This window comes from Microplitis demolitor, chromosome 10 (assembly GCF_026212275.2).
Source record: "Microplitis demolitor isolate Queensland-Clemson2020A chromosome 10, iyMicDemo2.1a, whole genome shotgun sequence".
Taxonomy (NCBI): Eukaryota; Metazoa; Arthropoda; class Insecta; order Hymenoptera; family Braconidae; genus Microplitis; species Microplitis demolitor.
Genome location: NC_068554.1, coordinates 5,799,663 through 5,820,709, shown reverse-complemented (window position 1 = coordinate 5,820,709; position 21,047 = coordinate 5,799,663). Strand labels below are relative to the sequence as shown.

At 30.4% G+C, this 21,047-nt stretch overlaps 3 protein-coding genes across 5 annotated transcripts in view; all 3 read right to left on the bottom strand.

Moving 5' to 3' along the window:
• LOC103570678 (protein Skeletor, isoforms B/C) overlaps positions 1-20,773 on the bottom strand; it is a 61,509-nt gene extending 40,736 nt beyond the window's left edge. The window contains exon 1 of the mRNA XM_014439855.2: positions 20,358-20,773. Coding sequence (XP_014295341.1) covers positions 20,358-20,409 — 52 coding nt within the window. The 5' untranslated portion in view covers positions 20,410-20,773. The remainder of the gene's footprint in view (positions 1-20,357) is intronic.
• LOC103570676 (uncharacterized) lies at positions 1,303-7,401 on the bottom strand. Of its 2 annotated transcripts, none has more exons than XM_008548499.2 (8): positions 7,137-7,401; positions 5,173-5,825; positions 4,314-4,458; positions 4,083-4,232; positions 3,761-3,927; positions 2,231-2,427; positions 1,804-2,160; positions 1,303-1,725 (listed from the first exon to the last, which is right to left on the bottom strand). In XM_008548499.2, the coding sequence occupies exons 2-8, from the start codon at positions 5,779-5,781 to the stop codon at positions 1,401-1,403; spliced, it is 1,950 nt and encodes a 649-aa protein (XP_008546721.1). In that variant the 5' UTR covers positions 5,782-5,825; positions 7,137-7,401; the 3' UTR covers positions 1,303-1,400. The 2 variants fall into 2 exon arrangements, with proteins under 2 accessions (XP_008546721.1, XP_014295342.1); XM_014439856.1 differs by having other exon boundaries at positions 7,141-7,401.
• Positions 13,570-16,845, bottom strand: LOC103570677 (uncharacterized). Of its 2 annotated transcripts, none has more exons than XM_053742695.1 (8): positions 16,753-16,845; positions 16,042-16,679; positions 15,823-15,967; positions 15,592-15,741; positions 15,262-15,437; positions 14,965-15,158; positions 14,534-14,890; positions 13,570-14,450 (listed from the first exon to the last, which is right to left on the bottom strand). In XM_053742695.1, the coding sequence occupies exons 2-8, from the start codon at positions 16,636-16,638 to the stop codon at positions 14,126-14,128; spliced, it is 1,944 nt and encodes a 647-aa protein (XP_053598670.1). In that variant the 5' UTR covers positions 16,639-16,679; positions 16,753-16,845; the 3' UTR covers positions 13,570-14,125. The 2 variants fall into 2 exon arrangements, with proteins under 2 accessions (XP_053598670.1, XP_053598671.1); XM_053742696.1 differs by having other exon boundaries at positions 16,042-16,653; positions 16,753-16,799.
• Positions 20,774-21,047: the final 274 nt, after the last annotated feature.

Below are 21,047 nucleotides of genomic sequence, written 5' to 3'. Positions count from 1 at the left end.
AAGCACAATGTAAAAATGTTCGAAATTCCAAAAGCGCAAACTTCAAATGCTCGTATTATATTTTGACTAACAAACTTTATATGATTTTGAAGTTTTGAAACAAGTAACAATTTTCGGATTTTTTGCAACAGTTCAATTTTCAAAAAAATAAAATACACAGTTAGAAAATTAAAAAAGTTATATATAGGTACGATTTCTTGAAGTATTTTTTTTTTTTAGTCATAATATATTCATTTTCATCCCAACAAGAGATTAGATTTCGGGTGTCGTCGGTTTTTACTCCCACTCTGGATGTTTTATAAGTTAAATGTTCTCCTACTTTTCTATACGCATGCGCAGTTTATAAATGTTCGGTAGTGGGGGCGATATCCGAGGTCTATTCTTGTACTGGGACCACAAACTTCTTTTTTCTACTGTCACGCCACTGTGATGTGAACACTCGATAGAAAAAAAAATGAGCGGTATAAACTTCCACTAGGGGCAGCACTAGTAGAAGGCCCGCAATAGAAACAAAGATATATATATTTATACTGATTAACTTATATGATTTCGATATGATTATTCAAATTTTGGTTCTGACTTTATTTTGTAATAGTTACAATCGTATTTTTTGAAATATTCAACAAAAGAAGAGAATTTTTGGAATTTCTAATTAATGTAACCACTATAATTATTGATGATACTAAAGTTAGCCGACGTCTAATAATTTCGGAATTTTTTTTTAATTAAATTACAAAAAGAAGATTTCAAAAATTGCATTTTTAGCTTTTTTAATTTTCTAAATTTACATATGTTTAGTTTTTCTTATTTTTGTAATTGATTTGTCTCAAGCAATCTACTAACTTCAGGATCATCAATTATCGAACTGATTACCATGATTCTCGCAGTAATAATAAGTATTTCAAAATTAAGATACAAAACATAATATTTCGACTACTTCGTTCAAAACTTAATTTTTAAAATTACTGAAATTTGGAAATTTCTAATACATTCACTAAAGAATGCACAAAACTTATAGATTTTTTGAATCCGTTATTCGTAAATTTGCAACATCTAGATACGAAAATTTTTAAAATAAATTTAAATTTACTTAAACAACTGATTCCCTATGTAGACTAATTTTGATGGCTATGGAAAATTATCAATATCACTCTGTCAGAGCAAATAAATTGATTTGATAATAAAGGAAAGGCGTTAGAAAATCATAACGAATTGGTTTTTATATTTTAAAAGCATGTTTATTAATGCATCATTTTAACGTAATGATGAAAAAATAACTTTTGTATACTTCATTACAATATGTTAACATAGTAATTTGATCAGAAAAAATTATTTAATCAGTTTGGTCCCATAAAAGTTAGCAACATTTTGAACTTCACTATGTGCTTCATACTTAATGACTAAGCACCTGGAGATGTGATAGCCAACTGATCAGCAAAGTCGTCGCTAATAAAATGCATATATTTTGGGGAAATATGTTTGAAAGCCAAAAATCCGCCATAGCCAGGTTGACTTTTGTAAAATAATCCAAGTCCACCTAGTGGTAGCGCTGGTACGAAATTGACCGATTGCATATCTAAAAATGGTATTACCGAGTTGGATGTATACTTATTTGACCATTTAGTTATTGCGAAATTGATATGATGAACTCCCGATTGACTCATTTCATAAGTTTGTGTATTTATTTCCAGAGGTGTAATGAGTTGATTTACATCTATATTTACTCTGTGAAGAAATTTATCAAATTTAAAAAAGAAAAAGTCAATTACATTTACTATGCCATCATAATATGCTGTCCTTTACCTCGAATTTCCGGTATATTGTGGAAAACGCAAACTAGTTTGACCACTGATAATTTGATTATTCGAATCATACATTTCAGTTCCCTGAAGTACCAACGACAAATGGTTATCATTTAATTTTTCGAATTTCATTCCCGTCACGAATTCTCCGTCAGGTAATACAATATCATCCAGATTTACTGATTTCAATGTTCCAGAAAGCACAACATGGTTTGGATGATTTGTTCTTGTGTAACTTCTATCATCTGTATTCCATCTAAGAGTATCAGGATCAACTTTACCGTCAACAAACGTTCCACATTGAATTTCAATGCTAATTATACCATCTTGATCATGGAATCGCGCATTCGTCACAACTCTGGCATTGAAAAACAATTTATAATACAAAAAAAACTTATGACTTCAAACAAAAAAAAAATCATTCTTACTCGTTTATATCAGTTTTGCAAGTTTGCAATAATAAACTCAATTTACGAATACTCAGGGTTGGATCCGAATTTCTATCATAGTGACAACGCTCTTCTACCAGTGACCGATAACCCAGCACACATTTTCTCTCCATAATTCGGGTCGGAAATTCTGGGGATTCTGAATATGATAATTCTCGGGCGTTTACAAAGAATGGCTAAAAATCATCATTTTACACGAATTGACGTATTCACTGATCAACACTCTGGCGGTTCCGAATTACGGGAACTTACCGCAAATTACGGTATTGTACAGTAAGTTGCGGCATTTTTACCTAAGCACCATGAGTTTTTTCATTTTTACAGTTGTAACAATGCTATACTTCACTGTACGGTTAAATACCGCAGGCTTGCCGCAATTTTTAGGTAAAGTACCGTTTTCATACTAAAAACATACAGTAGAAATACTGTACTCATGGTGTAAAATACCGAAATTCGGATCCGCGAGGGTAAATCCATTGGGAGTAATAAATACACTCAGAAAAAATTTCTCTTCGGACAATTAAATTGGTTTTGTTAAATTCTGTTAAACTAATATTTAATTGCGACAACTAAATTTTATTACATCAACATAATCTAATTTGTCATTTTTAACAAATGATTAAATAGGCTTTATTTGGTTGACGTTAATATTTCTTTTGCTACGATAATAAAGTCATTTGGTAAAGTTAAGAAAATATTTATTTGATAGACAACTAAATTATTTTGTAGTGCCAACAAACCCAAATATCAAAGCAAAATATCATTATATTAACTCTAATAAATATTACTTAGACACAAAAAAATATATTTATTTAGAATAAATATGTATATTGTTCGAGGTTCATAAATATATATTTAAACCTAATAATTATTGATTTAAAAAGTTATGCTGCTAGACAGCAGTAGTGGGAATAGTTCGGTGCTCGCCACTAGATCGCGCCCACCATTCGTAGTGTCCCTGATAAGAAACTTATTTCAGAAATATTATATTCGCAACTTGAAACATTTATGGGATGGATTACCCGTTGCTTTTTTGATAGTAATATAGGGGTATCCTGTATTACTCTATGACATTAATGTTTACTATTATTGTTTCCTTGAACAATTTTTGTCATGGTTCAAAAAGAAAGTACTTTTCAAACAAAAAAATTATTTTTCTAAATATGTCAAATAAATGTTCTGTCATTTTAAAATAGTATTTAATTATTATTAATAACTGATTCTCTAAGGCTCATTATAATTTTTTATTATGACTACTTTGTAAGCTCTACAGACAATCAATTTGATTTTATGCTTGCTACTTAACGCGTAGTTATCTTCACTAAATATATTGTAGTTTCTAATAATTTGTTTTATTGGTGGATTATAAAATATTTAGTTAGAACAAACAAATATATGATTGGCAATGGGCAATGAAACTATTTTGTTGTCATAACTAAAATTTAGTTGTCAGAAGAAAATTTTTTTCTCAGTGTATAAATCTGTGAAATGCTCACACTGGAAACTTACAGTTAAACAATGTTTAGTCAGAATGAGTTCTGGGATAGCTGAATCTGCATATTCTGCAGAATCTTCACATTCATATTCTATTCCTCTCCTATCAAGTCCTGTCCTAGTGAATCCAGTGTCGAAAGATCTCACTGATACATAGTTTTTGACACGAATATAATTTTCTCCTAGTAGTGGATGTTTGAAAAATATAACATAAGTATTAACAAAAACTTTTATTGCACAGAAAAGTTAGGAAGCGGTATAACGAAAGAGCTGCAGAAATAATAATTTTTGCAACGTCCTTTGTTTATTCAAATTTCATATTTAATATATATATAACCTTCTTTCCATGGTTTTGGATCACAAGAAATTGTCGATTTGAAGTCTACGTTGTTATTCGAGTTCAAATAAAACTGTACTGACTTAGTTATTTGAATGATAGCTTGTTTATAAATGTTGAGATACTCGAGTTGCCTATTTTTATTGAAAACTACAAAAATTATAAGTAATTTTAAAAATCTGTTCTAGTCGATATTTGTTTATTAATTTAAAAAAAAATAGAAACGATTACCCGGATCAGTTGATTTCAGTTTACGATACTCATAAGCCATTATAATCATAGTGTACCCTTGGGTGACAGTTCCCACAATATATTTATAAAAATTATATAGTTTATCGTAAGCAGAAATACTATTACATTCACGATGATTATTTTTCTAAAGTAAGAGAAACATGGGCATACAAACATAATAGTTCTCACTACTGTGCACAGCTAGAAATTTTGTGTTAAATTCAACACAAATCGTGTGTTGCAAACGGTCTACACAAATTTTTGTCTTAATTCAACACATGTCGTTTGTGTCGATCTTTAACACAAATTTTATGTTATATAATTGAACACATAAAATCTTACAAAAAATTTGTGCCAATTTAACAGACTTTGCATGTTAAAATTAACTCATAAATATAAGCACATAACTTAACTCAAGTAGTCTGATCTAACCGTAGTACAACATGTCAATTTAGCAAACAATGAGTTCGATTTTCTGTGATTTTTCTAAAAAATTGGACTATGAATTATCGTAACGTAAAATGAGGATTCAAAAATCATTAAGCCTGATCATAAAAATATTAAAGTTATCTATGACTATTTTTAATTGTAAATAAATTATAATTCATGTTTTCTTGTCGAAAATGTTGTTACAATGTTTTGCCTGGTTATAGTAACATTAATTTTTGAATTATACACAAAAAATGTGTTACATACCAAATTTTTTAATCATTCAACATTAAAAATTAGTAAAAGTAAAATAACACAAACGTATTGTGTTGAATTAATAGATTTCCTTGTTGAAAACGAACACAAAAAATTTTTTAATACAAATACACAAAATTTCTAACTATGTGGTAGCATAATGAAATCTTACTACCTCATTTTTCGAAAAAGCGACAGCTATTTCAAAAATGTTTTTTCCTCCATAAGGATCATAACCATCAGGCAACTTAGCTGCTTTCAAAATCTCCGTTAGTTTATCCTTTAAGTCGTCGTTATCAATAATGGAGGAAATATACGTATCGATGGATTTATGACGGTAATTTTTGATTTGAGGATAAATACTCAAAAAATCGTTTTTATATCTAGTCCCTATTATATTCAATTTATTATTTATATTAAAAATATAGTTCATATCTTCTCTCAATGTGATTTCCGAAATAACACGGATGGCGTTTGCATCCACGACAGAAGTTAAATTTCTAATTTGTTCTTTTACTTCATCAATCTTCAAACACGCTTTGTAAATATCGTCGAGTTTCTCTGTCACTTTGTTTTGAAATTCTTCATCACTGTTGTCATTTTTAAAGAGATTAATCAGACCATCCATACCGGTAATTAGTGAGGTAATATCATTAATTATATTAACTGCACTTCTCACTTTTTTAACTGGGTTAGGTATCGATTCAACGTTAGTAATCAACGATGTCGAACAAATAATCAAGAACATCGATCGAATGATCGATGATTCTAATTTTGAAACCATCTTATTTGATGTGAGCTAACAATTATATTCAAACAAGGTTTAATCTATAGTTAGAAGAAGAAAGAATAATTATATATAGTTTAAGTAAAGTATCAAAAAAGTTGGGAAAATCCAAAAGCGCATGCCTTGAGCATTTATGTGAATGATACTTGAATGAATTAAAAGTTTATTATATATATTAACAATTTTCGTCCGTCGATATCTTTGGAAACAATCAACCGATTCGAGTATTCTTGGTGGCAATTGAAAGAGCCTATTAAAGCTTAGAACCGGTTACATGAGGCCAATAGGACAAGTGGCAGTCCACTTAATTTACTCTTAAGCGTTGTAAGGGGAAAGTAACTACTGGATTTTTTTTTATTGATAATATGTAAACAATTCCGTAGATCACGAAAATAATAATAACAAAGCTCAATTCGGCCGCGTTTTTTAAATAAATAATAAAATAACAATAGGGAAGCCAAGACACCGTGTATTTTCATTAAAAAAACTTCTATTTATTAATGTAAAACCCTATGATGACTGGTATTAAATTAAAGGGCGATGTATTCTGAATAAGAAATGTCAAAAACCAATCTCCTAAGGCTTATTATGTTCGCGAAAAAAATTAATTGAAAAACAAAATAATTAGTTGTTTACATTTTGTCACGCTGTCGGTAACAGAGCTGCAGAAACTGAGTTAGAGGGCGCGTGCAAACCAGGGCTCAGTGGTTGTCATCTACTGCAATTTAAAATGTTAGTCATCATAGGGTTTTACATTAATAGATAGAAGTTTTTTAATGAAAATACACGTTGTCTTGGCTTCCCTATTGTTATTTTATTATTTATTTAAAAAAACGCCGCCGAATTGAGCTTTCTTATTATTATTTTCGTGATCTACGGAATTTTTTACATACTATCAATAAAAAAAAATCCAGTAGTTAATTTACCCCTACAACGCTTAAGAGTAAATTAAATGGACTATGGTTCATGAGTTATATGCAAAAAAAACTGTAGAAATTTATTTTTCAATTTTTATTTGTCATATAAACTAACGACCGATTTACTTCAAAATCTACGCAACTTCAAGTTTTTGAGAGCCTTATTCTTTGTCGACAAGACCGTTCAAACCAGTGAATTCGTTCTAAAGATATCGTTGGATAAAAGATTTTACATTAACTCACCCACACACACACTCACACAAACACGCGCGCGCGCGTCTGGACGTCCATTTTAAATCATTTTAGTGTAATTATAAATTTATGAACAATTTAATACGACAAAATCGAAAATTTTTCATTTTTAAGAGAGTCTAGAGCATATGGCCTCAGTGCTTCGCGCTCAACACATGCAATAAAGTTGTTGTTATTTCTTACCTACCAAACTGTCAACGGAGTCGAAAATTTTTTATAATTAATTTAGCTTTAATTAACCTCGTTTATGTATCCAAAGTCTTGTACCCGTAGGAAAAATTAATCGTTTTTTAACCAATAAAATATAAGAAAGTAGATGAAATATTCTTTGTTCAAAGTTTTTTAATGCAAACGACACAAAGAGATTTCAATAACACAAAACTGACTTTTAGTCATTAGGTGATTCTCGAAATGTATTAAGAGGATTTGATTAGATTGTTAAATTCTATCATAGTTTAGATAGATTGAATTGATGATTTTATAATTGTCAATAGGCATCAGTTTAACCCTATCCCGATAATTCGTCTCGAAGAGTATCGGTGTGAGCTGTTTGGGGATAAAACCAATCACAGTTCTTAGTAAGGCAATGTGAGTAACGGTTCAATCGTAGTAGTGCATGCATGCGCCCCCTTCTACTATTTTTTCTGTCCCTTCTCTACTGAACAGGCTAGCGCTTTCTCACTTTAAGACGAAGATGTAGGATCAAAATTAAGAGTAGGGGCTCAAGGTCAACCGGGAAAGGGTTAAAGAAGACATACGATAACAAAACAATAATAAAAATCATGATTGAGAAACATTGAGATAAAAGCCGTTAATCTTTTAATTATTATTTGTTTATTTATCTATTTTAGATTTTTAATCGTCAAGTTTGACCTCTTTCGATCATAATCAAATTGATACATATGCATACAGTTAAAACGCTTAGATTTATAATTTATAACTTACAACTTACAATTCATAACTCAAACTCAACTCAATTTTCAACAATACCATACTTATAGTTCGGTAAATAGACAACATTAATATTATAATTTATAAAACATAACAACGGTCCAATTAGCAAATTGTTTAACTCCATATCAGAAAATCCTCCAGTTATGCGAAAAAAAGCAATTAAATTAATTTTTTTTTTTTTTTCATTCAAAAATCAATTCTATATCTCGTAATAATATATTTTTGTCAAGGTTACTCAAATAATATTTTTCCTTACTGTTACTATCTGAAGACTGCGTACAGAATCGCCTACTAAAAATTATTAAGACGATTTGCTAATTAGAACGTTGATAAGGAATTCTAAAATAAGAATAAAAATTATTGTTAAAAATGATTTTTACAATAGGTACTTTGAAAATCTTTTAACTATAAATTTTGAAATGATTACGCTCAAATTAGCAAATTAATTAATATTTTTGACATAACATGTTTCAATTTAAACGTAGCAAAGTACACTGTTGAAAAGCGGTATTTAAATGATGTCAATTATAGTATTAGTACGAGGTAAAATGAACTCATACTAACGTGCTAGTGTTTTCTTACAGTAATTTAAATCGTAATCAATATATAAGACAAAAAAGAACAGGTATTGAAAAAAATATAACGACTGTTTTTATATTTGGAAAAAGCATGCTTTTATTTATTAATGCATCATTTTAATATAACCATATAAAAATAACCATTGTATACTTCATTATAATGTGTACACGCAGTAATTTGTTTAATAAAAATCACCCAAATAATTGGGTACCGTAAAAAAAAGACAGCATTTCAATTTTCACCATGTGCTTATTACTATGACACTCAAAATACATGTTGTCGAGTTCCATAATTCTAAATGTTCATGGTGTAAAATTACACAAAGAAACATGGATTTCTTGACGCTAAAAATATTTTGCTTTATGGAATGAAAATAAAAATTTTCTCACACCTAAAAACTTTTTCTTGCCACAAAAAATATTTTTTTGCCTCAAGAAAATTTTCGTATTCAATGCATATTGTAAAAAATTTCTTGGGGCGAGTACAAAATTTTTTGTGTCAAGAAGTTTTTTTTTCTGTGCATATATGTACTATAAGTTACCACAGTATCCAAAATTGTGTAAGTTTTACTGTAACATTATCTGCGTGTAGACATTACTAAATACTTAATGATTAAGCAGCTGGAGGTGTGATAATGAATTTATCGCGATAGTCTTCGCTGATAAAATGCACATATTTTGGAGAAATAAATTTCATAGCCAAAAACCCGCCATAGCCAGGTATACTCTTGTAAAATATCCCAAGTCCACCTTGTGGCATTGCTGGTGATACTGTGACTGGTCGCATATCTATAAATGGTAATTCTGCGTTGTCTGCATACTTATTTGAAAATTTAGATATTGCCACATCGACGTAATGACGTCCCGATTGACTCATTTCATAAGTTTGCTTAGTTATATCCTGAGGTGCAGGGAGTTGATTTAAATCTATATTCACTCTGTGAAAAAATTGACCAAATTAAAAAAAAAAAAATCAATTATTTTTACCATGCCACCATAATATGCTGTTCTTTACCTTGAATTTCCGGTATTTTCTGGAAACCGTGAAGTACTGTAGGACTGAATAATTTTATTATCAGAATCATACATTCTAGCTCCCTGTAGCACCAACGACAAGTGATTATCAGTCAATTTTTCAAACTTAACACCCGTCACAAATTCTCCGTCAGGCAATACAATATCATCCAGATTGAATGATTTCAATGTTCCAGAAAGCACAACATATTCTGGATGATTATTTTTTGTGTGTCATCTTCATTCCATCTAAGAGTATTTTCATCAACTGTACCGTTAATGATCGTTCCACATTGAACTTTAATGCTCATTATACTATCTTGAACATGCCATCGTATACCGGTTACAACCCTGGAGATGAAAATCAAATTATAATAGAAATGAAACTAATTATTTTTCGAACAAAAAAAATTAGTATCTTACTCATATGTTCGATAATTGCACGTTTGCCACAATAAACTTAATTTGCGAACACTCAGGATGTGATCCGAATTATGATCATGATCACAATTATATTCTAATAGTGACTGATAACCTAAATGGCACCGTCTTCCCGTAGCTTGGGTTGGAAAATCTGGGGATTCTGAATATGATGCATCAGGGTTGGTCGGAATAAGTGCCTGAAAATTATAATAATACACGCATTGATGTATCGACTAATAACTAAATCCATTGGAAATAGTGAATATAATATAAATCTGTGAAATAGTCACATCGGAAACTTACAGTTGGACAATGTTTAGTCACAATAGTCCAATCTGCATATTCCGCAAAATCTACACATTCATATTCTATTCCTCTCTCATCAGGTTTTAACGTTAAAAATCCTTCATGAATGGTTGTTTCAGATTTACGTGATACGTAGTTTTTGATACGAATATAATTTTCTCTTAATAGTAGATGTTAGAGAAAATATAACGGAATTAGTAACAAGAACTTTAATTGCCTAGAAAAATTAGAAATTGATGTAACGACGGAGCTGCAGAAATAATAATTTTTGCAACGTTCTTTGTTTATTCAAATTTCATATTTAATATATATATAGCCTTCTTTCCATGGTTTTGGATCACAAGAAATTGTCGATTTGAAGTCTACGTTGTTATTCAAGTTCAAATAATACTGAACTGATTCAGTTATTTTAATGGCGGATTGTTTATAAATGTCAAGATACTCGGATTGCCTATTTCTATTGAAAACTACAAAAATTATAAGTAATTTTAATAACCTGTACTAGTCTTGATATTTGTTTGTTAATTAAGAAAATAAGTATAATTACTCGGATCAGACGATTTCAGTTTACGATACTCATAAGACAATATAATCATAGTGTACCCTTGGGTGACAGTTGTTATTATATATTGATAAAAATTGAATAGTTTATCGTAAGCAGAAATACTATCACATTCACGATGATTATTTTTCTAAAATAATAAAAATATAGACCTATAAACATAATGATTCGTATACCGTGGCAAAATGCCGAAGTCATATTACCTCATTTTTCGAATAAGCGACAGCTATTTCAAAAATATTTTTTCCTGGATAAGGATCATGACCATCAGGCAACTTAGTTGCTTTCAAAATTTCCGTGAGTTTATCCTTTAAGTCGTCATTATCAATAATCGAGGAAATATATGAATCAATGGCTTCATCAGTATAGTTTTTGATGTGAGGATAAATGTTCTTAAAATCGTTTTGATATCTAGTTCCAATTATATTCAATTTTCTATTTATATCTAACACGTAGTTCATATCTTCTCTCAAAGAGATTTCCTCAATAAGATGGATGGCATTTTCGTCTATGACAGAAGTTAAATCTCTGATTTCTTCTTCAACTTTATCTATCCTCGAACACGCGTTATAAATATTGTCGAGTTCAGTTACTACTTTTTTTGAAATTCTTCAACGCTTTCGTCATTCTGCGCCAGCTTAATAAGACCATCCATACCGGTAAATAGTGTTGTAATATCATTTATTATATTAACTACAGATCTCACTTTTATCACTGGGTTAGCTACCGATTTGACATTAGCAATCAACGATATTGAACAAATAATCAAAAACATCGATCGAATGATCGATGATCCTGATTTTGAAACCATCTTATTCGATGTTAGTTAACAATTATATTCAAACAAGGCTTAATCTATAGTAATAATAAGAAATGAAAATTATATATATAGTTAAAATAAGTCATAAAAATAAAATTATTGTTATTTCTTACCTATCCAAACTGGAAATGGAACCAAGTATTTGTTACAGTGAATTCAACTGAGATTATCCTCGACTTATATACCCAAAATTTAGTGATAGTGGAGTGAATTAATCATTTTTTGACCAATAAAATATAAAAACGTGGAAGATATATTCCTTCAATCTCCGAGGTATTTTTTATCCATCCAATGAAACTTACTTGATGTTTTTCAAGTGTTATCATCTAACGCATTAAATTTTGCTATGTGTTAATTTATTTTTTTGTTTTTCATATTAAAAAAGTTAGAGCGTAGAAATCTTTAGCTAACGTTAAACTAATAGCATCAGTGGGGGGTTCAGTCACTCTAATTAACGATATCACAATACTAGTTACTGATAATATAGATAGTCTGACTGAGCTCATCAAAAATTACATTAGCGATCATGTATTTCAAACCAAAGTAACAAATAAACTCGACAATATTTATAACGCGTGTTTGAAGATAAATGAAGTAAAACACCAAATTAGAAATTTAACTTCTGTCATGGATGCAAATGTCATCCGTGTTGTTTTGGAAACTTCTTTGAGAGAAAATATGATCTACATGTTAGATATAAATAACAAACTGAATGTAATTGAGACTAGATAATATAAAAACGATTTAACAATAATTTATCATCAATTAAAAAACTATCGTCATGAATCTATTGATGTATATATTTCTTCAATTATTGATGATATGCTTCCTCGGAAATCAAAATCGGTTAATCCGTTCAAAAGTTACAAAATATTTACACATATATGTACGTACGTACACACATACATACACTCGGACATTATCTTGAAATTAGTCAGAACAGCTTTCTAGAACCTCAAAAAGTAAAGATCTGTTAAAATGTCGATTTTCGATAATCGGACCGAAACTATTAACTTCTCGAATTTTTGAAAATTTTCAATTTTCTTAGCGGAAAGTTAAAAATAAAGTAATTTTTTTTCTTTGTTATAAATAAAGTTATAACATAATGATTCTCACTACTGTGCACGGAGAGAAAGATATCGCCAGATTAAGTATATACATATCGCTATTCTGGCTATACACTGTATAGTCAACTTACTTAACGATACGCCGTATAGCCAATTCAGCTATACAAAGAATCCTCAGAGTGGATCGTCAAAATGACGATCCGCATCCTTATTTTAGGCATTTCATGTATTTCTGACGTGACTATTGCGCAAACTTTGTATTTAGGCATACGGCAACCGAGGACGATGAAACGTATAGCCAATTTAGCTATACAGATCTTCACGTTGGCGATACAGATACCTATATTAACGAAACTACATATCGTTACAAAGGCTATTTGACCTCTTTTTAAATTAAATAAATGAATACTTACCCGATAAAAAATGTTTAGATCCAAGCATATATGATTGGATCCAAACAGTCAGATATGCTTGGATCCAAATTTTGGCGCGATCCAAGCGGATCCAAACAGATCTGACAATATCCAAAGAGATCTCACTATACCCACAAATATATGTGTATCCAAGTAGATCTGCGTAAATGTCGATCTTTAATTAAATCTACATAGATGTAAGCACATATATCTAAAAAAGTTTCACTACATTCTAATGAATGCATGTATAGATATATTATACTTTTGACCATTCTAAAAACAATATCTACTCACATCATGGATCTTATTGCTATATTACCTCTTAATGCTTTTGATGAACCTATGTATAACATATATCAAAAGTCAATTGATATTTAAGTCAAAAAAAAAAAAAAAATAGATGAATACTTCAGAAAAATTGATCAAACTGATTTATTTTATTTATTTATTACAATATCAAGTATATGATTTAAATAACGTATATATCAAAATCAGTAAGAAAAAAAAAATTTTTAATTTTCGTATATAACTCAGATATTGGTGTATAATTAGACTAAAAAAAACTCTATATTTAATGTCTTGTTCGCAGTAGAACCCCGTCAGTTCGACGATTCAGGAGCTTTACCTGTATTTAAATATTATTGGATCTGACCAAATATGGCTACATATAGACACACATTTTTGGATATAGTCATAAATTCTTGGATATGAATTATTTTTGCATCTATATACCCATATACATGCAGTTGGGTCTGATCAGACATAACTCTATGTACATATATGTTTGGATATAAGTATATCAGCTTGGATATAAATTTTTATATCTGCTTATATATAGTTGGATCTCAGCAGATATACTTATATATGCTTGGATATACGCATATCTACTTGGATATCAATCATAATACATCTCTATATCTGCTAATATATGATTAGATCTGAGCAGGTATAATTATATATGCTTATATCTAGCAAAATTGTGTAAGTTTTACTGTAACATCATCTGCATGTAGGCAATACTGAATACTCAATGAATTAAGCAGCTGGGGATGTGATAGTCAATTTATTGACGTAGTTGTTACTAATGAAATGTATGAATTTTGGGGAAATATGTTTGAAAGCCAAAAACCCGCCATAATCAGGTTGACTCTTGTAAAATAATCCAAGTCCACCTAGTGGTACTGATGGTGATACATTGACCGGTTGCATATCTAAAAATGGCATTACCGCGTTATTTTGATACTTATCTGAAAATTGAGATATTGTTAAATCGACGTAATGACGTCCCGATTGACTCATTTCATAAGTTTGTGTATTTATATCCAGAGGTGTACTAAGTTGATATAAATCTATATTCACTCTGTGAAAAAATTAAAATACCAATTAAAGAAAGAAAAAAAGTTAATAACATTCGCCATGTCATCATAATATACTGTACTTTACCTGGAATTTCCGGTATTTTGAGGAAAGCGTAAACTAGTTTTTCCACTGATAATTCGGTTATTAGAATCATACATTTCAGTTCCTCGTAGAACTAACGAAAAATGGTTATTGTTCAATTTTTCAAACTTAACACCCGTCACAAATTCTCCGTCAGGTAATAAAACATCATCCAGATTAAATGATCTCAATGTTCCAGAAAGCACAACATAGTCTGGATGATTTGCTCTTGTGTAACGTCTATCATCTGTATTCCATCTAAGAGTATTAGGATCAACTTTACCGTTAACAAACACCCCACATTGAATTTCGATGCTAATTATGCCATCTTGAACATGGAATCGCGTATTTGTTACAACTCTGGCAACGAAAAACAAATTATAATAGATAAAAAACTAAAGACTTTTCGAACAAAAAATAAATCAGTATCTTACTCTCTTCTTTCAATTCTGCATGTTTGCATTAATAAACTTAATTTACGAACACTCAGAACGGGATCGGAATTATCATCACAAAAACAGTGTTCGTGTAACATTGGAAAAAAACCTAAAACACATTTTCTAACCATCATTCGGGTAGCAAAATCTGTGAATTCTGAATATGCACAGGTTGCTCTTCTGATAAATACCTGCAATTCGTAGTTTTCACAAAACAACATGATGAAGACAATAACGACATTTTTATAGAAATAATAAATTTAAATCGGTAAAATTTTCGCATTAGAAACTTACACCTGGACAATGTTGAGTGGCAATAAGTTCTGGGATAGCCCAATCTAGATATTGAGCAAAATCTTTACATTCATATTCGATCCCTCTTGGATCAGGACCTGAGTGTATGAAATCATCCGAAGCGGTGCTTAAACTTCTAATTGATGCATAGTTTTTGATTCGTATATAATTTTCTCCTAATGGTAGATGTTCAAAAAAATATAACGGAATTAGTAACAAAAACTTTTAGTGCGTAGAAAAATTAGGAATCGGCGAAACAAAAGAGCAGCAAAATTAATAACTTTGGCAACGTCCTTTGTTTATTCAAATTTCATATTTAATATATAAAACCTTCTTTCCATGATTGTGGATCACAAGAAATTGACGATTTAAAGTTTATGTTATTATTCAAGTCCAAATAATGCTGTACAGATTCAGTTATTTGAATGACAGTTTGTTTAAAAATGTTAAGATACTCGTGTTGCCTATTCTTATAGAAAGCTACAAAGGTAACGAGTAATTTTTAAAATCTGGACTGTAGTATTGATATTTGTTTGTTAATTAAAAAATAAATATAATTACTCGGATCGGATGATTTCAGTTTACGATACTCAAAAGCCATTATTATCATAGTGTACCCTTGGGTGACAGTTCCCACAATATATTTATAAAAATTGTATAATTTATCGTAAGCAGATATATCATTGCAATCCCGATGATAATTTCTCTATAAAAATAAAAATATATGCGTAGAAATATAATATTTCTCATTACTGTGGGAAAAGGATAAAGCCATATTACCTCATTTTTCGAATAAGCGACAGCTATTTCAAAAATATTTTTTCCTGCATAAAAGTGATTTCTAGTAGCCAACCTAGTGGCCCTTAAAATACGCGTTAGTTTATCTTTCATGTCATCGTTATCAATAATTGAGGAAATATATGTATCGATTGATTCATGACGATAGTTTTTGATTTGGTTATAAACCTTTGAAAAATCATTTTTATATCTAGTCTCAATTATATTCAATATATCATTTATTTCTAATACGTAGTTCATGTCTTCTCTCAAAGCGATTTCCGAAATAACACGGATGGCGTTTGCATCCACGACAGAAGTCAAGTTTCTAATTTGGTCTTTTACTTCATCAATCTTCAAACACGCGTTATAAATATTGTCGAGTTTATTTGTTACTTTGTTTTGAAATATTTCATCGCTGTCGTCATTTTTTATTAAATCAATAAGACCATCCATACCGGTAATTAGTGAGGTAACATCGTTAATTAAATCGACCACATCTCCGATAATTATTATCGATTCGACATCAGCAATCAACGATGCCGAACAAATAATCAGGAACATCGATCGAACGATCGATGATCCAAACTTTGAAACCATCTTATTTGATGTGATCTAATAATTACATTCAAACAAATAATCTACAGTTATGATGAAAAATAATAATTGTATACTCAAAATAAATGATCAAATAAAGTTATTGTTATTTCTTACCTATTCGAACTGACAATGGAGTCAATTATTTGTTACAATGAATTCAACTGAGATTATCCTCGATTTATATACCCAAAATTTAGTGATGGTGAAATGAATTAATCGTTTTTTGACCAATAAAATAGAAGAACGTGGACGTTTTTTTCCCCAAATTAATACCACTTCTTTTATTTCAAGTGTTATCATCTAATGCATTAAATTTTTATTCGCGTCGATATGTCTTTGTATCGTTCATATTAAAAAAGTTAAACCAAAGAAAAAAAACCAAGGCTTGAGGCAATATTTCGATGTTCCTGATTATATGTTCGGCATCGTTAATTGCTAACGTTTAATCGATATCATTAGAGGAAGTTGTAGTCGATTTGATTAAAGAAATTATTATACTAGTTCCTGGTATAATGAGCGATGAAGATTTTTAAAACGAACTAACAAATGAACTTGAAGATATTTAAAACGCGTGTTTGAAGATCCATGAAGTAAAAGGTTAATTTAGAAATTTAACTTCTGTCGCGGACGCGAATGCCCTACGTGTTATTTTGGAAACCTATTTGAAAGAAGATATGAACTACATGGTAGATATAAATAACAAATTGAATATAATCGAGACTAGATATAAAAATAATTTTCAGAGAATTAATTAATCATCAATTACAAAACTAATGTTATGAATCCATCCATCCATATATTGTTTCAACTATTGATAACGATGATTTGTTATCGATGTGACGTTAGAAATCAACGATGTCGAACACATAATCAAAAATCGGTCTGTCGGTTGACGCTGTGGGCCAGCCCCAAAACTTCTTGCCCATTTCGAGCTCCTTGAGCTCGAAAAATTGTTGTGAATACATTTTCGAGTTCAGGGAGCTCGAAAATACTTTTGTATGCCTTTGTTTTCGAAAAATAACGTTTTTTAACATTTTTTCTACAACGAAATCTCTCGAACGAATAAACCGATTAAGACGGAAATCGACGCGTTTTATTGAGTTCTACAACTGATCAAATTTTGAAATTGATTTATCAAGTTGTTTTTAAGAAATTTTCAAAATACTAAAAAAAATTTTGATGAACCGATTTTGATTGTTGAGACGGCATTTGGCTTACAAAGTTTTAGAGCTGATTAGATTTTGGAATCAATCCATCGAGCGAATTAAAAGTTATTCAAAAAAAACATTTTGAAAAATTTTATTTTTGAAATATCTCCGAACGTACCTTACCGATTAAGCTCAAATTTAGTGTTCATAGTAAACAACAAGCCGCGTCGAATGACACCTCGAAAATCAAAATCGGTTCATCCGTTCAAAAGTTACAGAATATTTACCTACGTACACTCGGACATCATCTTGAATTTAGTCAGAATAGCTTCCTAGAACCTGAAAACGTCGACATCTGTTGGAATTGCGATATTCACAAATCAGGGTGAAACCAATAACTTCCCGAATTTTTGAAAATTTGAAATTTTATTAGCGGGAAGCTAACAACATCGATCAAATGATCGATGATTCAAATTTTGAAACCATCTTATTTGATGTTAGTGAACAATTATATTCAAACAAGTCTCAATCCACAGTTATGGTTAAAAACAATAATTATATACTGTCTATATATAATTATATCTGATCAGATCTGGCCAGATCTCGCCAGATAGAGACAATTTAAAGATCTGGCCAGATCTCCTTTGTCAGATCTGATCAGATATAATTATATGTGGTAAGATCTAAACCTTTTTCCCCGGGTAAGCAATTATCGAAATCAATTTGAAGTCACTATATAGTATTCGATAGGCCGTTAAAAAATGGTACCCTAGTTTCTTTACACTTAACATAGATTTTCTAATGTATTTTAGCATGAATAGAGCATTTCAAAATTTAAAATGTATCATAAAACAAAAAGATTTTTTTTTCACCGAATGTTTAAAAATAAAAAATTCTTTTTATCTCACACTAAATAAATCTTTTAACAAAATAATCAGTAACAATCATACACCATTTGTTTCATTCATATATACTTAAATATTTATATATATGTAGAATGCATAACTAAATTAATTAATTAAAAATAAAAATATTTCTTACCTTAAGAAAAAATCACAACCTTCAAGTATTTCACCGTAAGTGATTCGACAGAAAAAAGATATTTCATGATGACAATCCTCAGTGATTGGCACTAAGAGTGGAAGTGAATTCCAATGAAGAGTAAAAACGAGAGACATATCGATGGATTATATTTTCCATCCTTTTTAAAACTCATTGCATTGATCTCTCGAGATTGAAAGACACACAAGTAGAATACAAGAGAAAAATATAACAACGGCTGGGGCTGGGGTTGGGGCCGTGATGTGGCCAGGGGGTGAGTCTTAATGCATTTGGTAAAGCAGCCAGCCACAACGGTACGCATCAACAACCACCCTTTTCGCAAGCTCGGCATTCAAGCTCTCATCTTCTTCCCCCTCATCTTCATTTCTATTCCATCTCTATCGGCCGCTCGGTTTCGCACTTGCGGGCCCACTTCAGCCCCCGTCCTCTTCACTTCCATTCTTTCTTACCACTACCACTAAATTACAATATACATGTACACTCATCGACGTAATGGCTCCAAAACGAAGCGCATCCCAGCAGTTTATTCCCTGTTATGTCCAACCCGTAATCTTTCAACAGCCGGCAAAATGACTCGAATATCGGCTTTAGATTCTTGTCAGCTCTATTTCAATTATTTTTATTTTCCTCGCTCATAAGCTTCATCTTTCATTTCATTTTATTTTTTTTATTGTTTCAAATGTATTATATGACCCAGAGTGCAATTTTATTGTTTAAAAAAAATACGCGGGAGTGAGAGTAACTTTACTAAAAGTAGGCCATGGCTCTTCTACTGTGCCCCTCTTTTTATTCATTTCTTTAGAAGTAAAATGAAAAATATTACCACTAATGTACAGAGACACTAAATTTATTTAATTTTTATCAAATAATACATGTATTAGTATTTCACAATTATAAATTTCTAATAAAACTCAAAAATAAAAAATATTCCGACTTGTACAGTAAATTTCAAATGTCTGCTAACTTTACAATCATAAATTTTGATTTTTTTTTAACAAAAACATAAATATCAAACAAAATATTTTGAAAAATTGCACGTATAGTTTATGAAATTTTTAACAAGTGCATTTTTTTAGAAATATTTTTTTTTCATTATTTATCTGTTAAAAAAAATTTTTTTAATTTCAAATGTCTGTCATCTACTATCATAGTAAATTTACGTTTTTTTTTTTTTTAATTAAACGATAGCCTATATATATATATAAACTTTCATATCCCAGTGACAATATTTACATTACTCTAATGAGCAATCGGTGATCTAAAGTCGTGATATGTTTGCAGAAGACTATTACATCGAGTGAAAGTTTAGGGACGCACACACGATTTCACTCTTTACTGCCGCGGGTGATTATCAGTTAGGAAGAAAAAAAAAACGTTTCTAGCCATTGAAATAATAAATCACGGTATTGATTATGACAAAATAAAAAATAAAGTAAAGTAACAGAAATGTTTTTTTACCAAGAGCTTGAATAATAACAGTATAAATATATATGAAAAATAATAACTCACCGAAATTAGTCCCCAGAATAAGAAAAACGGAGCAGAGCCAAAAGATTTCCATTGTCTCAGTAGATCTGAATCCCAGCCTTGTCTTATTATTTAAACTCTGGAAACCACTTCCACGGGCACTGTACACTCTTATTAAATCTCGTTATATATATGTATGTTGGATTACACAGGCACCAGTGAACCACAGACACACGCATTAACGTACGCGCGAGGACATCCCCGTCCTCTCTCTTTTGATCTCTTTATTTTTATTATTTATATTTGAATATATTAAATAATTATTTAACTTCGTTTTAACGTGACGCAACACACGTAGACCACCGCTTAGACACCATCGACACTCGATGTTAATCTAAAAAACAAAATTATTTATTTATATAATAAATAATAAACAAATCTAACGACACTTATTTTTAATTCCGACGTCGCTCGGAGATGTACTACGACTGCTCTGGCCTTTGCGACACCTTTTGGGCCAAGTGAAAGGATCATGCGGGAGTAGGAGATTCAAATAAACAAATAAGACATTAAATTATAAATAAAAAAAATTATTTTATATTCAAATTCAAATTAAAAACTCAAATAAAAACACGGACACAAAATTTTTGACAACGTACCGAAATCATTGGAGGGCACAAAACAGGGGATTTTTAGCCGCGGAACGCACGCGGGTGCGTCGCGCGCGTTACC